General features: G+C 37.4%; 2 protein-coding genes across 5 annotated transcripts in view; one reads left to right on the top strand and one right to left on the bottom strand.

The window, feature by feature from the left end:
- LOC118764967 overlaps positions 1-3,011 on the top strand; it is a 115,527-nt gene extending 112,516 nt beyond the window's left edge. For 2 of the 3 annotated variants that reach the window (XR_005000837.1, XR_005000843.1), the window contains 2 exons: positions 2,692-2,761; positions 2,873-3,011. Coding sequence is in view for 1 of the 3 variants with exons in the window: in XM_036506234.1 (XP_036362127.1) it covers positions 2,873-2,986 (114 nt within the window). In the remaining 2 variants the exon portion in view is untranslated. The remainder of the gene's footprint in view (positions 1-2,691; positions 2,762-2,872) is intronic. The other variant, XM_036506234.1, reaches the window with a different exon arrangement.
- LOC115211517 (supervillin) overlaps positions 1-18,644 on the bottom strand; it is a 273,144-nt gene that overhangs the window by 234,187 nt on the left and 20,313 nt on the right. The gene's annotated exons all lie outside the window — the stretch shown is intronic.

The raw sequence follows: 18,644 nt of genomic DNA, 5'->3' as shown, positions 1-18,644 counted from the left end.
AAGACCAGCAGTCGCCCATGCATACCAGCCACCTCTCTATATGCCACTGATATGGGAAAGATTGATACAATTTGACACCAGTGATGTCACAACTCATTTCTACAGCTGAGTGAACTGGAGCAATGTGAAATACAGTGTCTTGCTCAAGAACACAATGCACAGCCCAGTCTAGGAATCAAACTCACTACCTCATGATTGTGAACCCAACACTCTAACTGCAGAACCATGTGCAATACTAATTTATTCATATTGTTTTGAACTGATCACGTATTATCCTGTAGCTTAGAAATTTCAAAGATGTGATTGTTTAGTTTTAGAATGACATTGCCGGGTAGGTGTGAGAGGCCAGATCTGGCCAGTTTGAACATAAAACAAGTAGAATATTTGGGCAAGATATGGCTGGTTTAAATGCTAAAGGATTAAATTACTTGTCAATGGATTCTCTTTAAAGATCTTTTTTTTTTTTTGCTTTCTGAAATGTAATAGCCATAACATGAAAATTTCACTTTAGTGTCATCAATAAGAAATGAAAAGAGAGAAAAGGGACCAATAGAAATATTTATCTTTTATCTGTTACTTATTTAAGCCATTGAACTGCAGCCATATTGGGGCACAACCTTGAAGGGTTTTAGTTGGATAGATTAAAGATTAACCCTAGTCCTTGTTTTTTTTAAAATCTATTTTGCCAAATTGCTATGTCACAGGGACATAAACAAACTAACACTGGTTGTCAAGTGGTTGTGAAGGGAGAAACAAAAACAGACACAAAGACACATGTACACACACACATAAACATACACACACAAACATATGTATACAATGGGCTTCTACACAGTTTCTGTCTACTAAGTTCACTTGCAAGGCATTGGATGGCCCAAGGTGCAGCACAGTGGGACTGAACCTGAAAACACTCAACTGAAAAGCATGCTTCTTAACCATACAATCATGCCTACACCTAGAAATTATGTCATATATCCTTGAGTGTAGATTTATTTTAAAATGCTTTAACCCTTTAGTATTTAAACCAGCCATATCCGGCCAAAATATTCCATCTGTCTTATGTTGAAACTGATCAGATCCAGGCTCTCACACCTACCCACAATGTTATTCTACATTAAATAATTGCATCATCAAAATCTTGAAGATATGGGCTAATTCATGATTAATTCAAATCAATGTAAATTAATAAACATTACGTTTGATAGAATAATCTGAACTTTAAAGGGTTAAATTTAACTCTTGCTGTTGTTGCTTAGTCTCAAATCAGACCTAACTGAGTAAACGAATGATCAAAGACATCCCAATAGTGACCAACCAAGCTTTATCCTGGCTCAATGCACCAAGGCAACATTATCCAATATGATCTCTAGGGCACTTGGGTGTAATTTTAGAGAGATTTCAGGTCAACAACCACATTTAGAAACCTTTATTGTCTCCATTAAATATATATATATATATATATATATATATATATATCTGTGGTAAGTTAATTTTATTTTAATTAGCTTTCATTACAAATAATTATTATAATTTTAATGTAATACAAACCTAAGAAAATAATCAGCAAGACATTTCACAGTAAATATAAAAATAAACATCACATATTTAAGTCTCAGGTTGCACAAATTATAATGTGCCATAAGGTACTCCTCTTGTTTATATCAGTAAATTAATAGCAATACTAATATTAATTAGATTTAAATGTGTTCATCAAATATAGGGACTCATTAATTGCTCAACCTGCAAGAAATAATAGCCAAATCACTCTCAAATCAGATGTTACAATCTTAAATAAGAGAAGGGCATATTGAGTAATGTAGTTCTAGACATATCCCTAAAATGTCAAGGTGGTTACAGCTGGAATGCCTTTGATTACAGGTTTGTCTAATAAGGACTGCTATGACATGAGACCTATGTGGTTGCTTTATTTGTTAGAAAATTACACTAGAATTGTACTTAGATCACACTGAACTATCTTAAAAAGAGAAGGACCTATTAAATCACATTGTTCTTAATACACTGTCTGAAATAATAGATGAAGTGGTCATGGTTAGAACACAGTACCAGATTTATCTATAGGCTTGGTAGTCTGAAATCTAGGGCCTCAAAATCTAAGGTCCTCTGGCCAAGGTGTACTTTAATTTTGGCTTTATGATAGGCCTTTCAGAGAGCACCTCACATGTGAAATAAACCCAGGGCTCTCTTCATCTAAAGCTAGCAATGCTGGAATGCCCCCCATCACAGATCTTACTGTTCCCTCAGGACTACCCTTGAGCTAAACAACAATAATCATAATTTTGACTCAATCCACATTGGTGGGGCAATTTATAAATTGACATAGGAAACATCTAAAGTGGTAGTTGTCCTTTTTCCATTCCAGCATGCATATTCATAACAATTTATACAGTTATACCCACACACATATCTCCGACAAAAAGAAGATATTATCAAAAACTAGAACTACTTCAAAATCCTTAATCCCCACTCCCCACAAAATATAAGAAAATAGCAATAGACATTTTCGTTTCTTATAATTTCATTTTTATGATCAGATGATTTCTCCCCAAACCAATTTTTTTTACAGTGTTTCATTTCTCTTTCTTTTTGCAATTATCTTCAAATACTTCAATGTTGTCCCTTCACTTGGATATTTTCCTCTCCTCCCAGATATTTCCCCTTTTTCTGTTACAGACATCTAAGAATATATAATGAAATTTGCTGACTAAAGGGAAGGAAATTTAGAGGTAGTGGCATGATAATAGTAAGGACTGTTTCAATATTGAAAGCTTTCAACCACTCATTCTTTGTAAAGAAAATGCCATAATATTTCAAGAAATTCCATATAACATTTCTTCTTTTCTTCATACAACAGCTTGCTCACCATTCCTCATTGGCAATGCAGATTATGAGATTCCTGTTGATTTCACAAAATCAGTTAAAATATTTCTCTCAGATTATCAAAGAAAGAATCCTTCTTTTGGTCTGAATTTTCTCCAGATCTGAACACAATTGAAAATTGATGCAGATCATTAAAACTGAGCTAAATTCAAGAACTTCTAAAAGTCAAGAAATCTCTGTGTGGTAAAACAGGAAGAATGGTGCAATTTACAGCTTTCTGGATGTACAATTAAAAGGATTAAAAACTTACAAAATAAATATACCAGAAGAATTGATTTATGAATTTTGATTTTAAATAAACTTATGTTGTATTTATTTTTTTTAAATCACCGTTCAATAAATGATTTGATTTTAACAAAATGAACATATTTTTATTTTAAAAAATTTGCAGATGTTGTATTTTCTCATCAACAATATATGTGTGTGTATTATAATATATATACCTTAGTGCATATCTATAAAAGCATTACAATATTACATTACATGTTTATTTTAATGTTTGAGAGTGAGAGAGAGAGAGAAAGAGAGAGAGAGAAATTGTGTTTTTGTGCATATATTTATTCATCTGCATTTATGTATTATAGATAAAAGTATACTGAAAATCAAATATGCATAAAAAATTAGAGAATCATTGGTGTATTTGTATGTGTGTGTCTGTGCATGCATGTATACATGTATGTGCATGGTTTTCTATGGTTATTAGTCAGTGTTGTGAAAATATGATATAAGAATATACAAAATTTTTTGAAAAGATTTGAGCTTTGGTAGGCAAGTTTATTTTTTTGAACTCTATTCTTTAATACAAAAATCCTACATATGTTTTCACAAGAATATAATTGTATATGAGTGTGTATGTACATATATACACACACAAACATATATATATATATATATATTATATATATATATATATATATCATCATCATCATCATCATCATATATATATATATATTATATATATATATATAACCCACACACATACATATATATATATATATATATATATATATATATATGCATGTATGCAAATAACTACAGGGGCATCAAGCTGTTGGATCAGGTAATGAAGGTTACGGAGAGGGTTATAGCCCAGTTAATTAGAGAGAGAGTTAGCTTAGATGATATGCAGTTTGGGTTCGTGCCAGGGAAAAGTACTACTGATGCTATATTCCTGGTAAGACAGCTGCAGGAGAAATACCTAGCCAAAGGTAAGCCCTTGTACCTGGCTTTTGTTGACTTAGAGAAAGCCTTTGACAGGGTCCCCCGATCCCTTATCTGGTGGTCAATGAGGAAACTAGGGATAGATGAATGGTTAGTGAGAGCTGTGCGAGCCATGTACAGAGACGCAGCTAGTAAGGTGAGGGTTGGCAACGAGTACAGTGAAGAATTCCGGGTAGAGGTTGGGATCCACCAAGGTTCAGTCCTCAGCCCCCTCCTATTTATCATAGTCCTCCAGGCAATAACGGAAGAATTTAAGACAGGATGCCCCTGGGAGCTCCTATATGCTGATGACCTTGCTCTAATTGCTGAGTCACTATCAGAACTGGAGGAGAAGTTTCAGGTGTGGAAACAAGGATTAGAGTCGAAGGGCCTTAGAATCAACCTAGCCAAAACCGAAGTCCTAATAAGTAGGAAGGTGGACCAACCACAAACGACTTCAGGTAGATGGCCCTGCTCGATCTGTAGAAAAGGTGTAGGTAGAAATTCTATAAGGTGCACCAAGTGTAAGCTATGGACACATAAGAGGTGCAGCAATGTCAAAGGTAGGCTAACTGGGAAGATAGTTTTCGTATGTGGCAGATGCTCAGGAGAAATAAACACTGGAAATGGGCAGAGACCAACTTCTACCACGTTCCAGGGAGACAAACTAGAAGTAGTTGATAGCTTCCGCTACCTTGGAGACCAAGTTAGTAGCGGGGGTGGGTGTGCTGAAAGTGTAACTGCTAGAGTAAGAATAGCCTGGGCAAAGTTTAGGGAGCTCTTACCCCTGCTGGTGACAAAAGGCCTCTCGCTCAGAGTAAAAGGCAGACTTTATGATGCATGTGTACGTACAGCCATGCTACATGGTAGTGAAATATGGGCCGTGACTGCTGAGGATATGCGTAAGCTCGCAAGAAATGAAGCCAGTATGCTCCGATGGATGTGTAATGTCAGTGTTCATAATCGTCAGAGTGTAAGTACCTTGAGAGAAAAGTTGAACCTAAGAAGCGTCAGTTGTGGTGTGCAAGAGAGACGGCTGCGCTGGTATGGTCATATGACGAGAATGGCTGAAGATAGTTGTGTGCAAAAGTGCTACACCCTAGCAGTTGAGGGAACCTGTGGAAGAGGTAGACCCAGGAAAACCTGGGACGAAGTGGTGAAGCACGACCTACGAACTTTAGGTCTCACCAAGGAAATGACTAGAGACCGAGACCTATGGAAGTATGCTGTGCGTGAGAAGACCCGGCAAGACTAGTCAGGCCATAACCCGTGGCCCCTACCTAGGACGTAGTCAGTCCACCTGTGCATACCTTCCCTCTTGTGACACTTGTGAAGACCTGTTGAGGCAAGTGAAAATCAAACAAAATCAAAATAGATGAACATCAATGGAATTTGTATCTTTGTGGTACCAGTGCCGGTGGCACACAAGAATACCATCCGAACGTGGGCGTAGCCAGTACCGCACCGACTGGCCTCCATGCTGTGGGCACGTAACAATCACCATCCAATCGTGGCCGATCGCCAGCCTAATCTGGCTCCTGTGTCGGTGGCACATAAAAATAAAAAAAAAAAAAAAAAAAAACACCATCCGAGCGTGGTCGTCTGCTAGCCTTGTCTGGCACCTGTGTCGGGGGCACATAAAAACACCATCCGAGCGTGGCCGTTCGCCAGCCTCGTCTGACACCTGTGTCGGTGGCACATAAAAACACCATCCGAGCGTGGCCATTCGCCAGCCTCATCTGGCACCTGTGTCGGTGGCACATAAAAAAAAACACCATCCGAGCGTGGTCGTCTGCTAGCCTTGTCTGGCACCTGTGTCGGTGGCACATAAAAACACCATCCGAGCGTGGTCGTCTGCCAGCCTTGTCTGGCACCTGTGTCGGTGGCACATAAAAACACCATCCGAGCGTGGCCGTTTGCCAGTCTCGTCTGGCACCTGTGTCGGTGGCACATAAAAAACACCATCCGAGCGTGGTCGTCTGCCAGCCTTGTCTGGCACCTGTGTCGGTGGCACATAAAAACACCATCCGAGCGTGGCCGTTAGCCAGCCTCGTCTGGCACCTGTGTCGGTGGCACATAAAATCACCCACTACACTCTCGGAGTGGTTGGCGTTAGGAAGGGCATCCAGCTGTAGAAACACTGCCAGATCTGACTGGCCTGGTGCAGCCTTCGGGCTCCCCAGACACCAGTTGAACCGTCAACCCATGCTAGCATGGAAAGCGGACGTTAAATGATGATGATGATGATGATGATGATGATGATGATGATGATGTATATGTATCCATATTATATGAGCACAAATTTCTCTCTCTCTATGCATTAGGAAGGGCATCCAGCTGTAGAAACTGCCAGATCAGATTGGAGCCTGGTGCAGCCTTCCAACCCATCCAACCGTCCAACCCATGCCATTGCCCTGTCCATGCTGCCAACCCTCACTCCCTTTCGCCCAGGATATCCATTATTCATATACATCTTTCTCTCACCTATTGTTTTCACAAGTAGCTTAATCATCACTATCATCATTGTCATCAACATCATCATCGTCAGTATCATTATTCATCATCATCATTATTGTCATCATCAACATGTTATGCCCACTTTCTATGGAGCATGGGTTGGTTTGGTTGCCATATCCATAGTCAGCCATATTTGGGAGTACCGCTTGCCTAAATAGCAGAGGAGATAGCATTTTATTCAAGTCCTTCATTTTTGGCTTCATTTCTAGAATTTGATGCCTTACCTAACGCCAACCATTTTTCAGAGTGTATAAACATACACATGCATATACATATACATGTACATATATATATATATATATATACATAAGTACACATATAAGTTTGTATTGAAATGTATAATTTTTGCTGGTATATCTTACAGAAAGTTGTACACAGCGTTAAAGAAAGATCGATAAACCGGTGCATTGAAACAGGACCTTTTATGATATTTGTTCTGCCTGAGTTGCACTGACAATCCTAAGTCACTCTCACCAGCATGAATGCAGTGAACCGGTGTCCAACCCATTGAAAACTTGTAACCAACAACTCTATTGTTAACAAAAGGTAATAGAAAATAATTAAACCTATAAATAAATAAATCAATCAAAAGAACTACTTTATGTTCAGTATCATGTTTATTCCTTTTTCGATATTTACAACAATTTTTGTTGAAATTATGAATTTTAGATGCGTACATAAGAATTGTTTAAAACGTTTTTAAACAATAGATAGATGTTTTTTCATAACTACTCAGTTCTAAAGTTAGCACAACAACTATTTTCAACAAGGTAGACTATAGCTAATAAAGATATATATATATATATATATATATATATATATATCTTGCCTATGAGGTAAAACACAATACGTGAAGAAGCCTATTGTGACCTCTTATACAATATGTCAAACACCTTAATCACACAACTATCTTACCACTTACTCATGTTGCTTAAATATGTTTACAAGATAATTTAATAATTAATAGCTATGGTCTAATTTATAGATGATATTTAAAAGCTTTACTCTATTAGAATTATTCACTAAGGTTAACTACTGCTTTTATCCTTGGAGTGGGGGGTGTCAACAGAGTAGATAGTGAGTAGTCTCATAGTAGTCTAACATGCATTCTAACAGGTTCATGCATAATTATTGAAGTAGCAGCTCTAGTAGTAGTATTGCCAGGCTTGCACCTGTATCTTATTTGAAAACCTCTAAAAGGAACCTCTACATAGTTGCCTAGCATATGAGAAATAGCAGCTAAATATCCCTCTAATGATACACTAACCTGCTTGAAAAAAAATCAAAGAAACAAAAGGCACCGTAAATAAAGTGATCCTGAATTCACTGTGCTTAATGAAAGAAAAAAAAGTATGGCAGTAACCGAAAGGCTTTTGATCAAAGATCAATTCACTCATGGCTAAAGGGTTAGACACTATCAAGAACAGCAAAGAACAAAATTACATATTGTCAACCTTTTTTTGTGATAGTTATTTTTTTCAACACATAGATTGGTTTTAATATGAAAGAAGAAAAATAAAATTAAAAAAAAGACTATTGATTAATCGACAAATTAATTATCTGTTTATATCTATATTTATTTATAGGTCTATATTTTTGATAGAATATATATATTAACTAACTTTTTATTTCTATGAATATATTTTAACTATCTATTTACAGTTATATTTATCTAAATCTATATATAATAATGACAAGTATGTGAAAAGGTTACAGGAGATTCATGCGGAAGGAACCAATGGAAAGGAAAGACCAAGGAAGATAAGGGTATAGAAAGAGGTAGTGTGGGGAGGGCTGACTTCCGGATGCTGAACCTGGCAAAGGAGAGGACAAAGGAAAGCAATGAGTGCAAGTGATGAGATACTGTGTTGGAGAGGATTTGTCCAACCCATGCAAGAATAGCAAAGCAGACATAAATATTATGGTGGTGGTGGTAGTGGTGGTGATGATGTGGAGGAGGAGGAGGAGGAGGGAGAAGAGGAGGGAAAAGAGAAGTAGGAGGATATATCTGTGATAACTATATTTTAACTATCTATTTATAACTATACCTATTTATAGATATATCTATTTATAGCCATGTCTTTTAATATATTTTATGTAAATGACAGATATACGTTCACCCTATAGGTATTTGTTTTCATCTATATTTATACATTTATCTATTTATAGCTATATGCATTTGACATTATTTATAGCTATTTATTGTTGTTATTTGATAGATATATTTTAACTTTCCTTATTATAAATGTCATTCTATTAAATCTACAAAATATACTAAATTTGAGGCAGCTTTAGTCACTAATTTGACTTACTAGAAATAGTAATTAAATTCCTTCAAATCCAGTCCTGGATAGTAGCTGAGTAGAACTGTTATAGCACTATAGCACTGGTCAATGTACTTTGAAATATTTTTCGCATTCTGGCATCAATGCTTGTAACAACACTAGTGCTAAATTGGTTCATGCTTGCTTTTGTCTTGGATAACATCAGTACATAGAGAGTGGGGGCTTACATAGATGGGCAACAGCTGGTCTTCCATAAAAAAATATGCTTTGCCCAGGCTTGCACCTTAGAAAGGGACTTTCTAGGTGCCACTCCATAGTCTAACAAGCTATGCCATAGACCCCAGATTCCCAAAACATACTTTGCTATTTTAACATAAGAAAAGAACTTGCTAAAGTATTTAGCCTTACATGCCCCACAAAACACAAGAAGTTTAGAGTGAATGTCTACTCTCTCTTTTACTCTTTTACTTGTTTCAGTCATTTGACTGCGGCCATGCTGGAGCACCACCTTTTAGTACTTATTCTATCGGTCTCTTTTTGCCGAACTGCTAAGTGACGGGGACCTAAACACACCAGCATCGGTTGTCAAGCAATGCTAGGGGGACAAACACAGACACACGCATACACATATATATACATATATACGACAGGCTTCTTTCAGTTTCCGTCTATCAAATCCACTCACAAGGCATTGGTCGGCCCGGGGCTATAGCAGAAGACACTTGCCCAAGATGCTACGCAGTGGGACTGAACCCGCAACCGTGTGGTTGGTTAGCAAGCTACTTACCACACAGCCAATCAAGTTTGTTGAATATGAGCTGACCTTGGATTAAAAAACAACAACATCAACAACACAATAGCCACTAGAAAGAAAGTATTGTTATTTAATCTTTCCTATCATCTTTTATCTTACCCCTTAACATCATTACCCCACCACCACCACCACCACCACTACCACCAGCAGTACCATCTTTTTCTGCACCAGTAATGTACATAAAAGCCTTCTCTGTTGCCTTGTTAACACTTCTCTGTTATTGTTATATATTGGTTCTATGTATAGGATTACTCTTGGTATGAGTAGGTAGTTCTCTTTTCTTCATCTTCAATGTTTTATGATCATCAAACCACCACCAACAGCAACAGTAGAATTAATTGACAATGAGCAAAAAAGGAAACCTCTACATCAGGGGTGAGGAAATCTGTTAGTATCAAGTAGAATTGCAAATTTGTGGCAGGGTGGTAGGTATATTTGCTCTGAGAAAAATAATGACTTTTTAATTTCACAAATTCATAGGTATACAGTAATATCAAATTACTGTTTGGATATTAAGGCTTAAACTTTATTATATTTTCATTAGGAGTTTTAGAAACTTCAGCAGGTGGGTTTAAATATGAATGCTGGTGAAATTTCATCCTGTTGTACAGAGTTGTTTATTCTGAGAAAAATAGCAGTTAAGTAGCCCCTCTCATATCACAGCCTACCATCATAAAAAGAAAAGTCACATTGAATATCAAAATCATAGATACACTATGTCTGAGTGATGGCATGACAGTCATGACTCAAACAATTTTGATCATTAATCTGATCAATCAAACCTGATTTGAAATTCAACAATGAAACTAAATGCAATAACAGTAGCACCAGCAACACTAGCAACAACAGCAACAATAGCAACACCAAATGAGCTATACTAATAAAGGTTTCAAGTTTTGGCACAAGGCCAACAATTTCAGGAAAGGGGCTACTCTACTGGTACTTATTTTATTGGCCTCAAAAGGGTAAAAGGCAAAATCAACCCCAGCAGCATTTGAATTCAGAATATAAAGACAGACAAAATGCTGCTAAGCATTTTGCCCAGTGCACCAAATATTCTACCAGCTTGCTACTTTACTAGCAGATTCAAATTTAGGCACAAGGCTAGCAATTTTGGAAGAAGAATAACTTGATTACATCAACCCCAGAACTCAACTGGTACTTATTTTATCAACTCTGAAAGGATGAAAGGCAAAAAATCAACATTGGTAGAATTTGAACACAGAACATAAAGATGGATGAAATGCTTGTTAAGCATTTTCCACAGTGTCCCAACAATTCTGCCAGCTCATCACCTTACTAACAATACTAATATCAACCACTAAAACATAAGCCAATCATTTTACTGGATTGACAGAATCATTGATGCATCAGAAAAAAATGCCTTGTGGTATTTAGTTATGGCTCTATTTTTCAAAATCAAATCCCATTGAAGCCAACTTTGCTTTTCATCTTTCTAGGATCAATAAGGCAAAGTATCAATCGCGGACTATCACCAGTTTTGTCAATTGCATCCATCTTGCCAATTTAAGATTTTGTACTTGTATCAGAAATCAATGTTACTAACAATAGAATCAAGCCCTCAACAACAATAACAAAAATACTTTCACCATCAATAAACATTAACAGCAACAAACTATCAGCACCAATAATGACAACAGCAGCAGCAATAATAAAAAGGACAATGACAATAACAACAACAACAACAACAACAATAGCAGTAACAAGATAAATAACATCAATAACAACAACAGAAGAAAGGGCAATGAGCTTATATTTCGGGCTAGGTTCTTCAAAACTTTGGTTGGTAGCTGGCTAAGGCTATCCCAAATGAATTTGATATTAACTTAGTATGTCAATGTGAATCCTACAAACAATAGTTGTGGTAGCATTTTATTTACCACGGAATTTTTAATAAGAATAAAAAAATAAAATAGATTGTATAACTAGATTTCCTCATAAGGACAATTATTTTATGTATTACTGGACAGAATATTTAGTTGAATGTATCAATCTCAGCACTTATTTTTTAAAACCTGGTTTTTATTCTATCTGTCTCTTTTACCAAACCACTAAGTTATGGGGATGTAAACACACCAGCACTGGTTGTCAAGCGGTGGGAGGAGGGGAACAAACATACACACACACACACACACACATATATATATACATATTGATAAAAACGGTAAGACAACAAAAGAAAGAAAGAGACCTCGATATTATGTAAATAGAGGAATTTATCTGTAAATGTAATATGTGACAATTATTTGGTAGCCATGATAAAACTCCGAGTTTCGGATGCCGAGGTGGAAATCTACGCCGCCATCTCTTCAGCTATCCGGACATCGGAAAAATGCTATGAAAAATGACCATTATACAAAGGGAAATCACTGTGTGATTGACCGTTATTAAGACAAAAGAGCTATTCAAATGACCGCTAAGTATAGGAGTAAAGTAGGGGACATATACATATATAGGACAGGCTTCTTTCAGTTTTCATCTAATAAATCCACTCACAAGGCTTTGGTTGACCTGAGGCTACATTAAAAGACATTTACTCAAGGTATCATGCAGTGGGACTGAACCCCAAACCATGTGGTTGGGAGGTAAGCTTACTACCACGACCGTGTATGGCAACATAATATAATTTAATTAATCCATTTGCGTTTCTGGTACTAATTGATTGAATTTAGGTGAATAACAAGCAAAGTTGAGTCCAACAGTATCAAAACTTAAAAACCTTGTGAGAAACTAAACTAGCTCTACCATCGTTATATATTCTAGTAAATGACAACTTTCCATGTACTTGAGATGGATTAATTTCAAATGTGAGTAAACAAATATTAAAATATGTGCATATAAATAATAAGTGATTACATGTGTGCATACAAATAATTAGAAAATTATTTTTATAGGTGAGGCTGCATGGTAAGAAACTTGCTTCACAACCACATGGTTCTGGGTTCGGTCCCACTGTGTGACAGCTGAGGCAAGTGTCTTCTGTTATAGCCTCAAGCCAACCAAAGCCTTGTGAGTGGATTTGGTAGACAGAAACTAAAAGAAGCCCATTGTGTATGTGTGTGTGTGTGTGTGTGTGTGTGTGTGTGTGTGTGTGTGTTTTATAAATATGTGTGTGTGCTATTATATATATATATATGTGTGTGTGTGTGTATACATATATATATATATATATAATATATATATATATATAATATATATATATATATGTATGTATGTCTATGTATTTGTGTGTGTCTTTGTGTCTGTGTTTGTCCTCCCGTCATCACTTGACAACTGATGTTGATGTGTTTACATCCCCGTAACCTAACAGCTCAGCAAAAAAGACCAATAGAATAAGTACTAGGCTTAAGTCCTGGGGTCGATTTCTTTGATTAAAAACTTTCTAAGGTGTTGCTCCAGCATGGCCTCAGTCAAATGACTGAAACAAGTAAAAGAACAAAAGAATATACAACCATCTTGCATCTACATCTATTTACAAATGCACGTGTGCACACACACACACACACACACCACACACACACACAGACACACACACACACACACACACACCACACACACACACACACACACACACACACACACACACACACACACACACACACACATTCACTCACTCTATTACCAACTAAAGGCTTAAAAAGTAGCAGTTATATTCAGGGAATTCTCTGAGGGGAGTAAAAGACCAAGAAAGCACACATGCTGGTTAAGAGTACATGGTTGAAAGCAGGAGGGAAGTATTTTTAGCTGTTACTATTTAAAATGCAAACACCTTAGAATAACTTTAGAATGCCGTATGCATATGTAATAACATACTTGCTAAATATTCTAAATGTTGTAAACAAAGTACAACAAAAAGATGACAATTAAGATGATTTGGGAGACATATGTTATATATAGCTGACAATACATTGTCAATGTTCAAAAATAAAAAAAAGGAAATAATGATAGTAGTAGTAGTAGTAGTAGTAGTAGTAGTAGTAGTGGTGGTGGTGGTGGTGGTGGTGGTGGTGGTGGTGGTGGTGGTGGTGGTGGTGGTGGCGGCGGTGGCAGTGGTGGTGTGGTGGTGGTGGTGGTGGTGGTGGTGGTGGTGGTAGTAGTAGTAGTAGTAGTAGTAGTAGTGGTGGTGGTGGTGGTGGTAATGGTAGTAGTAGTAGTAGTAGTAGTAATGGTTTCAAATTTTGGCACAAGGCCAGCAAATTTGGGGGAGAGATTAAGTTGATTACATTGACCCCAGTGTTCAAAAAAACATAATAATAATAATAATAATAATAATAATAATAATAATAATAATAATAATAATAATGATGATGATGATGATGATAATGATAATAATAATAATAATAATAATAATAATATGATGATGATGATGATGATGATGATGATGATATTATTATTATCATTATTATTATTTCTACAGAGCTCCCAATGGATCATTCTTGCCACATTATTATGATATCTTTTGTATTCGTGTTGTGCCAATTTCAAGCATTCACTAATGATGTGCCATGCCATTTCACCCTTCTCACCACATATTCTGCATTTGTCGCTATTGTTTGTGGGATTCACATTGACATTATTATTGATAGAAAGACCAAGGCTAATTGACCAGACATAGTCATTAAAGACTGAGAAGAAAATACTTGTAGACTAATAGGTGTAAGCGTTCCCACTGATAAAAATATATCTGTAAAGGAATTTGACAAATTAAATAAATCTAAGGGCCTGGAAATTGAAGTATAAAGGATGTAGCATCTTAAAGTGAGAACTATTCTTGTTACTGTGGGTGCCCTTAGTATGATAAGAAAGGGATGCAGAAACATCTAGATAATATCCCAAGAGAATCATGTCTCAGAGAAATCCAAAAGATTGTGCTGACAAGTGTTGCCCACATCCTTAGAAAGACCCTATCAATTTAAATGTATGTTGTATTATATGAAATATTTCACTACTGCCCCTGTTACTAGTCTTCTGCAAGCTTTCAGTCATACTGTAACATCTCTTATCCTTCACTCGCCCTAGGACACTGAGTGTGGCTCAGTGAGTGATTGTAACAAACATGCAGATTAAAAGTAAATAGTAATAATAATAATAATAATGATAATAATAATAATAATAATAATAATAATATCACAAAGCTTATGATGGAATTCTACATTCATGGATCATTGAGTGCTGGAATTGTGAGGAATGTAACGTGTTTCCTGAAGAGAAGTATGAGGGGGTGGAAAACTGAACTGACATCTTACAGAAAAAGCTTGGGCACCTTGGCTAACAGAAGAGGGATTTTCCAGGGTGTTAGCTTATTTCTGTTGCTTTTTGTTCGCTGCATGACAACCCTGACCTTGGCACTTAGAAAAATGAAACTGAGGTACCAACTAAAGGGAAAATCCCAAACAATCAACCACCTCTTCTTCATAGATGATCTGAAACTGTATGGCAAGGTTGAGACACAAGTGAGTTTCTTGGTGACCACAGTCCACTGTTTTAGTGCTGATATCAGAATGAACTTGGACTCAAGAAGTGTAGTAAAATCTACCTAAAAAGAACCAAGTAGGAGGAAGAGGAGCAGGAGCACTCCCCTATTGCATTATCCAATGGACCTCTTTCCTTTTTAAGTTGTAGTTTGAGGAAGACTTGCCTTCTACTTCTTGCAGGCTAGACAACCATGTAAATGCTTCCCCTGTTTGCTTGTAACAACAGGATATTAAGCAGCTGGGTGTTTTCGAGATTCAGTTCCTGATTTGTTAGGTCAACACTTGTGACACATGTTACATTTTTTGTTCTTTTTCCGTTTTTCTCTAATTATTGATTAGTCAGCATAAAACATGTTTGTGGTGGGGACTGGAATCTATGACCTTTGTAGGTCATCCCAGACTGGTAATCTGGCCAATGTTCAGTTTGAAGTTGTAGTGGTTTATACCTCTAAGAAAGATATGTGCTGGATTGAATCAATAGAGGAGTCTATACATGGTCACTGAACCTACTGAAAATAGCAGCCAAATTTCTTCTTAACTCACACTTCACCATGTTAAATAAGGAAAGTACATATTGGATAATATATAACATCTTAAGTACTCCTAAAAAATAGGATGGTCATGGATGGAATGCATATAGTGTGAGTTGACTTGGGGTTGGCAACATTGGTTTCAAATTTTGGTACAAGGCCAGCAATTTCAGGGGCAAGGGTAAGTAAGTTATATCAACTGGTACTTATTTCATCGACACTGAAAGAATGAAAGGCCAAGTCAGCCTTGGCAGAATTTGAACTCAGAATGTAAAGACAGACAACTGGTGTTACACAATATCAACAAGATAGAGAAGGAAATTCAGAATTGCAACTCTAGGTATGTTTATCTGGTGAAAGTATTTAGTGTAGGCTCTAGTGAGAGAAACACAGCAACAATGATGAGAGGAAGAGAGAAAGATACGTGAAATGGGCCAGGGTAGAAGTGGTGCACAAACTGCTAGATGACAGAATCAGAGGCTATTGCACTAGTTGTACAAGAAATGCCAGTAGTTATAGCATCAGAAGCATAGCTGGGAGTTTGGGACAAAGGGTGCAGTCTTCCCTGGGCAACACTCTTCTTTTGGGTTTGTTGCACAGATATGTATAGGCCTGAGGGGCCCAGTGTTGGAGGTGAGGACAAATTCAAAGGCTGCCCCAGGTAGTAGACATTCTAGCATTGCTACTATATAGAATAATGGTGAATGAATCTTTGTCAATCAGTCAAATGGTATTTTTGGGAATAGTTTAGAATGTATGTGCATGTAGCAGCAGAATGAGCAAGTCTTCTTTGAATTCAAGTGTGGCTCACAATGGAGTATTGCCCACATATCTGAGATGGTGCTGCTGCTACATGCATAAAAAACCCCTTCAGTCACAAATGACCATGGGATTGCACCCAGAAAGTTCTTCTCTGTGGCACAAGCCTGGGCAAGGTTGTTTGTGAAAAACCAGCAGTCACCCATGCATTTCAGTTTCCCCTCTCAATGCCACCAATGTTGTCCAAAAGGAGGGCAAAGACCAATACAGCTTGGCACCAGTGACATTGCAACTCATTTCTACAGCTGAGTGCAGATAACCTAAATCACATCCAGAAAAGAGCTGCCTGGTAGATTGACATAAGTAACTCACACACACACTCGATCTTCTGGTCCACAGACACACTGTTTCATCTCTGTCTTTTCTGCCAGTACTGGCTAGGCTCATGCCATCTCTACTACCTTATTTTTTCTCCTCTCATCACCCACATTGAGTCCAACTCTGCCAGGTTTCATACTAATCCCTACACTGACAATCTGGAATTTCATCTAGCAAAACATTAGTGGCATCAATCTCAATGGTATAGGAGGGCCCGTGGAGGCATGGGAACTGCCGCTTGCTCTAGAGCCAGCAAGTGTAAAAGTACAAAGTAAAAAGGAAAGAGAAAAAACTGATAAGGACACTTATCTCTACTCATTTAAAAATCACTCCTGTTTCCAACAACTAATCTATACAATACAAAGTAGTATAACTATCAGATATAACAATAATAGGAACCAAAACATTACATCCTGGTAAAGGCTCATATGGAAATTAGCTTTCATCAAACTTTAGCACGTGCAGATAAGCTGATAAATTGTTCATATACTCTAGCAAGAAACAGCAGAGCAGAATTAAATAGATTTTATGACACAGATATTAAAAAAGATCTATAGTTGCAATTAATTGAAGCAGGTGGAAAGGAATTTGTTTGAAGTTTTATGAGACATTCATCCTCATCATCATCGTTTAACATCCATTTTCCGTGCTAGCATGGGTTGGACGATTCGACCGGGGTCTGGGAAGCCAGGAGGCTGCACCAGGCTCCAGTCTGATCTGGCAGTGTTTCTACAGCTGGATGCCCTTCCTAATGCCAACCACTCCGTGAGTGTAGTGGGTGCTTTTTACATGCCACTGGCACAGGTGCCAGGGAAGGCTGGCAGCAGCCACAATCGGTTGGTGCTTTTTACGTACCACCGGCACAGAAGCCAGTCAAGGTGGCGCTGGCATCGGCCACATTCGGATGGTGCTTTTTATGTGCCACCGGCACAGGTATCACAACTACTATTTCCATTTGATATTTATTTGAGTGTTTATGAACTTGACTCAATAGGTCTCCTCAAACACAGCAGGTCTCTTCAAACACAGAAGCCAGTCAAGGCAGCGCTGGCATCGGCCACGTTCGGATGGTGCTTTTTACGTGCTGCCAGCACAGGTGTCGTAACTACAATTTCCATTTGATATTTATTTTGATATTGATATTGATGTTGATGTACTTGATTCAATAGGTCTCCTCAAGCACAACAGGTCACTCTACGATCCAAGGTAAGCACAGCAGGTCGTTCTGCAATCCAAGGTACTTTGAATAGGCTGGGGCTAAAAATCACAAAGCAATCAATTTTAATGAATTGCTTATTCTCTGGTAAAGTAAATTGATACAGACAAATATTTCATTGTTTATCACCTGTTTATGGATGATTATTTTGATTTAAGGGAGAAAGAAATGGGATCTATGACAACCATGTCTTTTTGAGATAATTAGTAATATAAGTAATATAAGTAAAATAAAATATCTATTATCAGGAACTAGAACCTAGTTATAGGTTCAGCTTCTTGGTAACTTATCTCCTTTCTGCAGCACTTGCCTCCAGAAGTGCTTCAGCAGTGAGCTGGCAGAAGCGTTAGCACGCCGGGCGAAACGCTCAGTGGTATTTCGTCTGCTGCTACGTTCTGAGTTCAAATTCCACCGAGGTCAACTTTGCCTTTCATCCTTTCGGGGTCGATTAAATAAATACCAGTTACACACTGGGGTCGATATAATCGACTTAATCTGTTTGTCTGTTCTTGTTTGTCCCCCCTGTGTTTCGCCCCTTGTGGGCAATAAAGA

The sequence above is a fragment of the Octopus sinensis genome, linkage group LG1 (assembly GCF_006345805.1).
Source record: "Octopus sinensis linkage group LG1, ASM634580v1, whole genome shotgun sequence".
NCBI classification, from domain to species: domain Eukaryota; kingdom Metazoa; phylum Mollusca; class Cephalopoda; order Octopoda; family Octopodidae; genus Octopus; species Octopus sinensis.
Note: the sequence above shows the minus strand (reverse complement) of the source record. Positions and strands in the feature narration are given on the sequence as shown.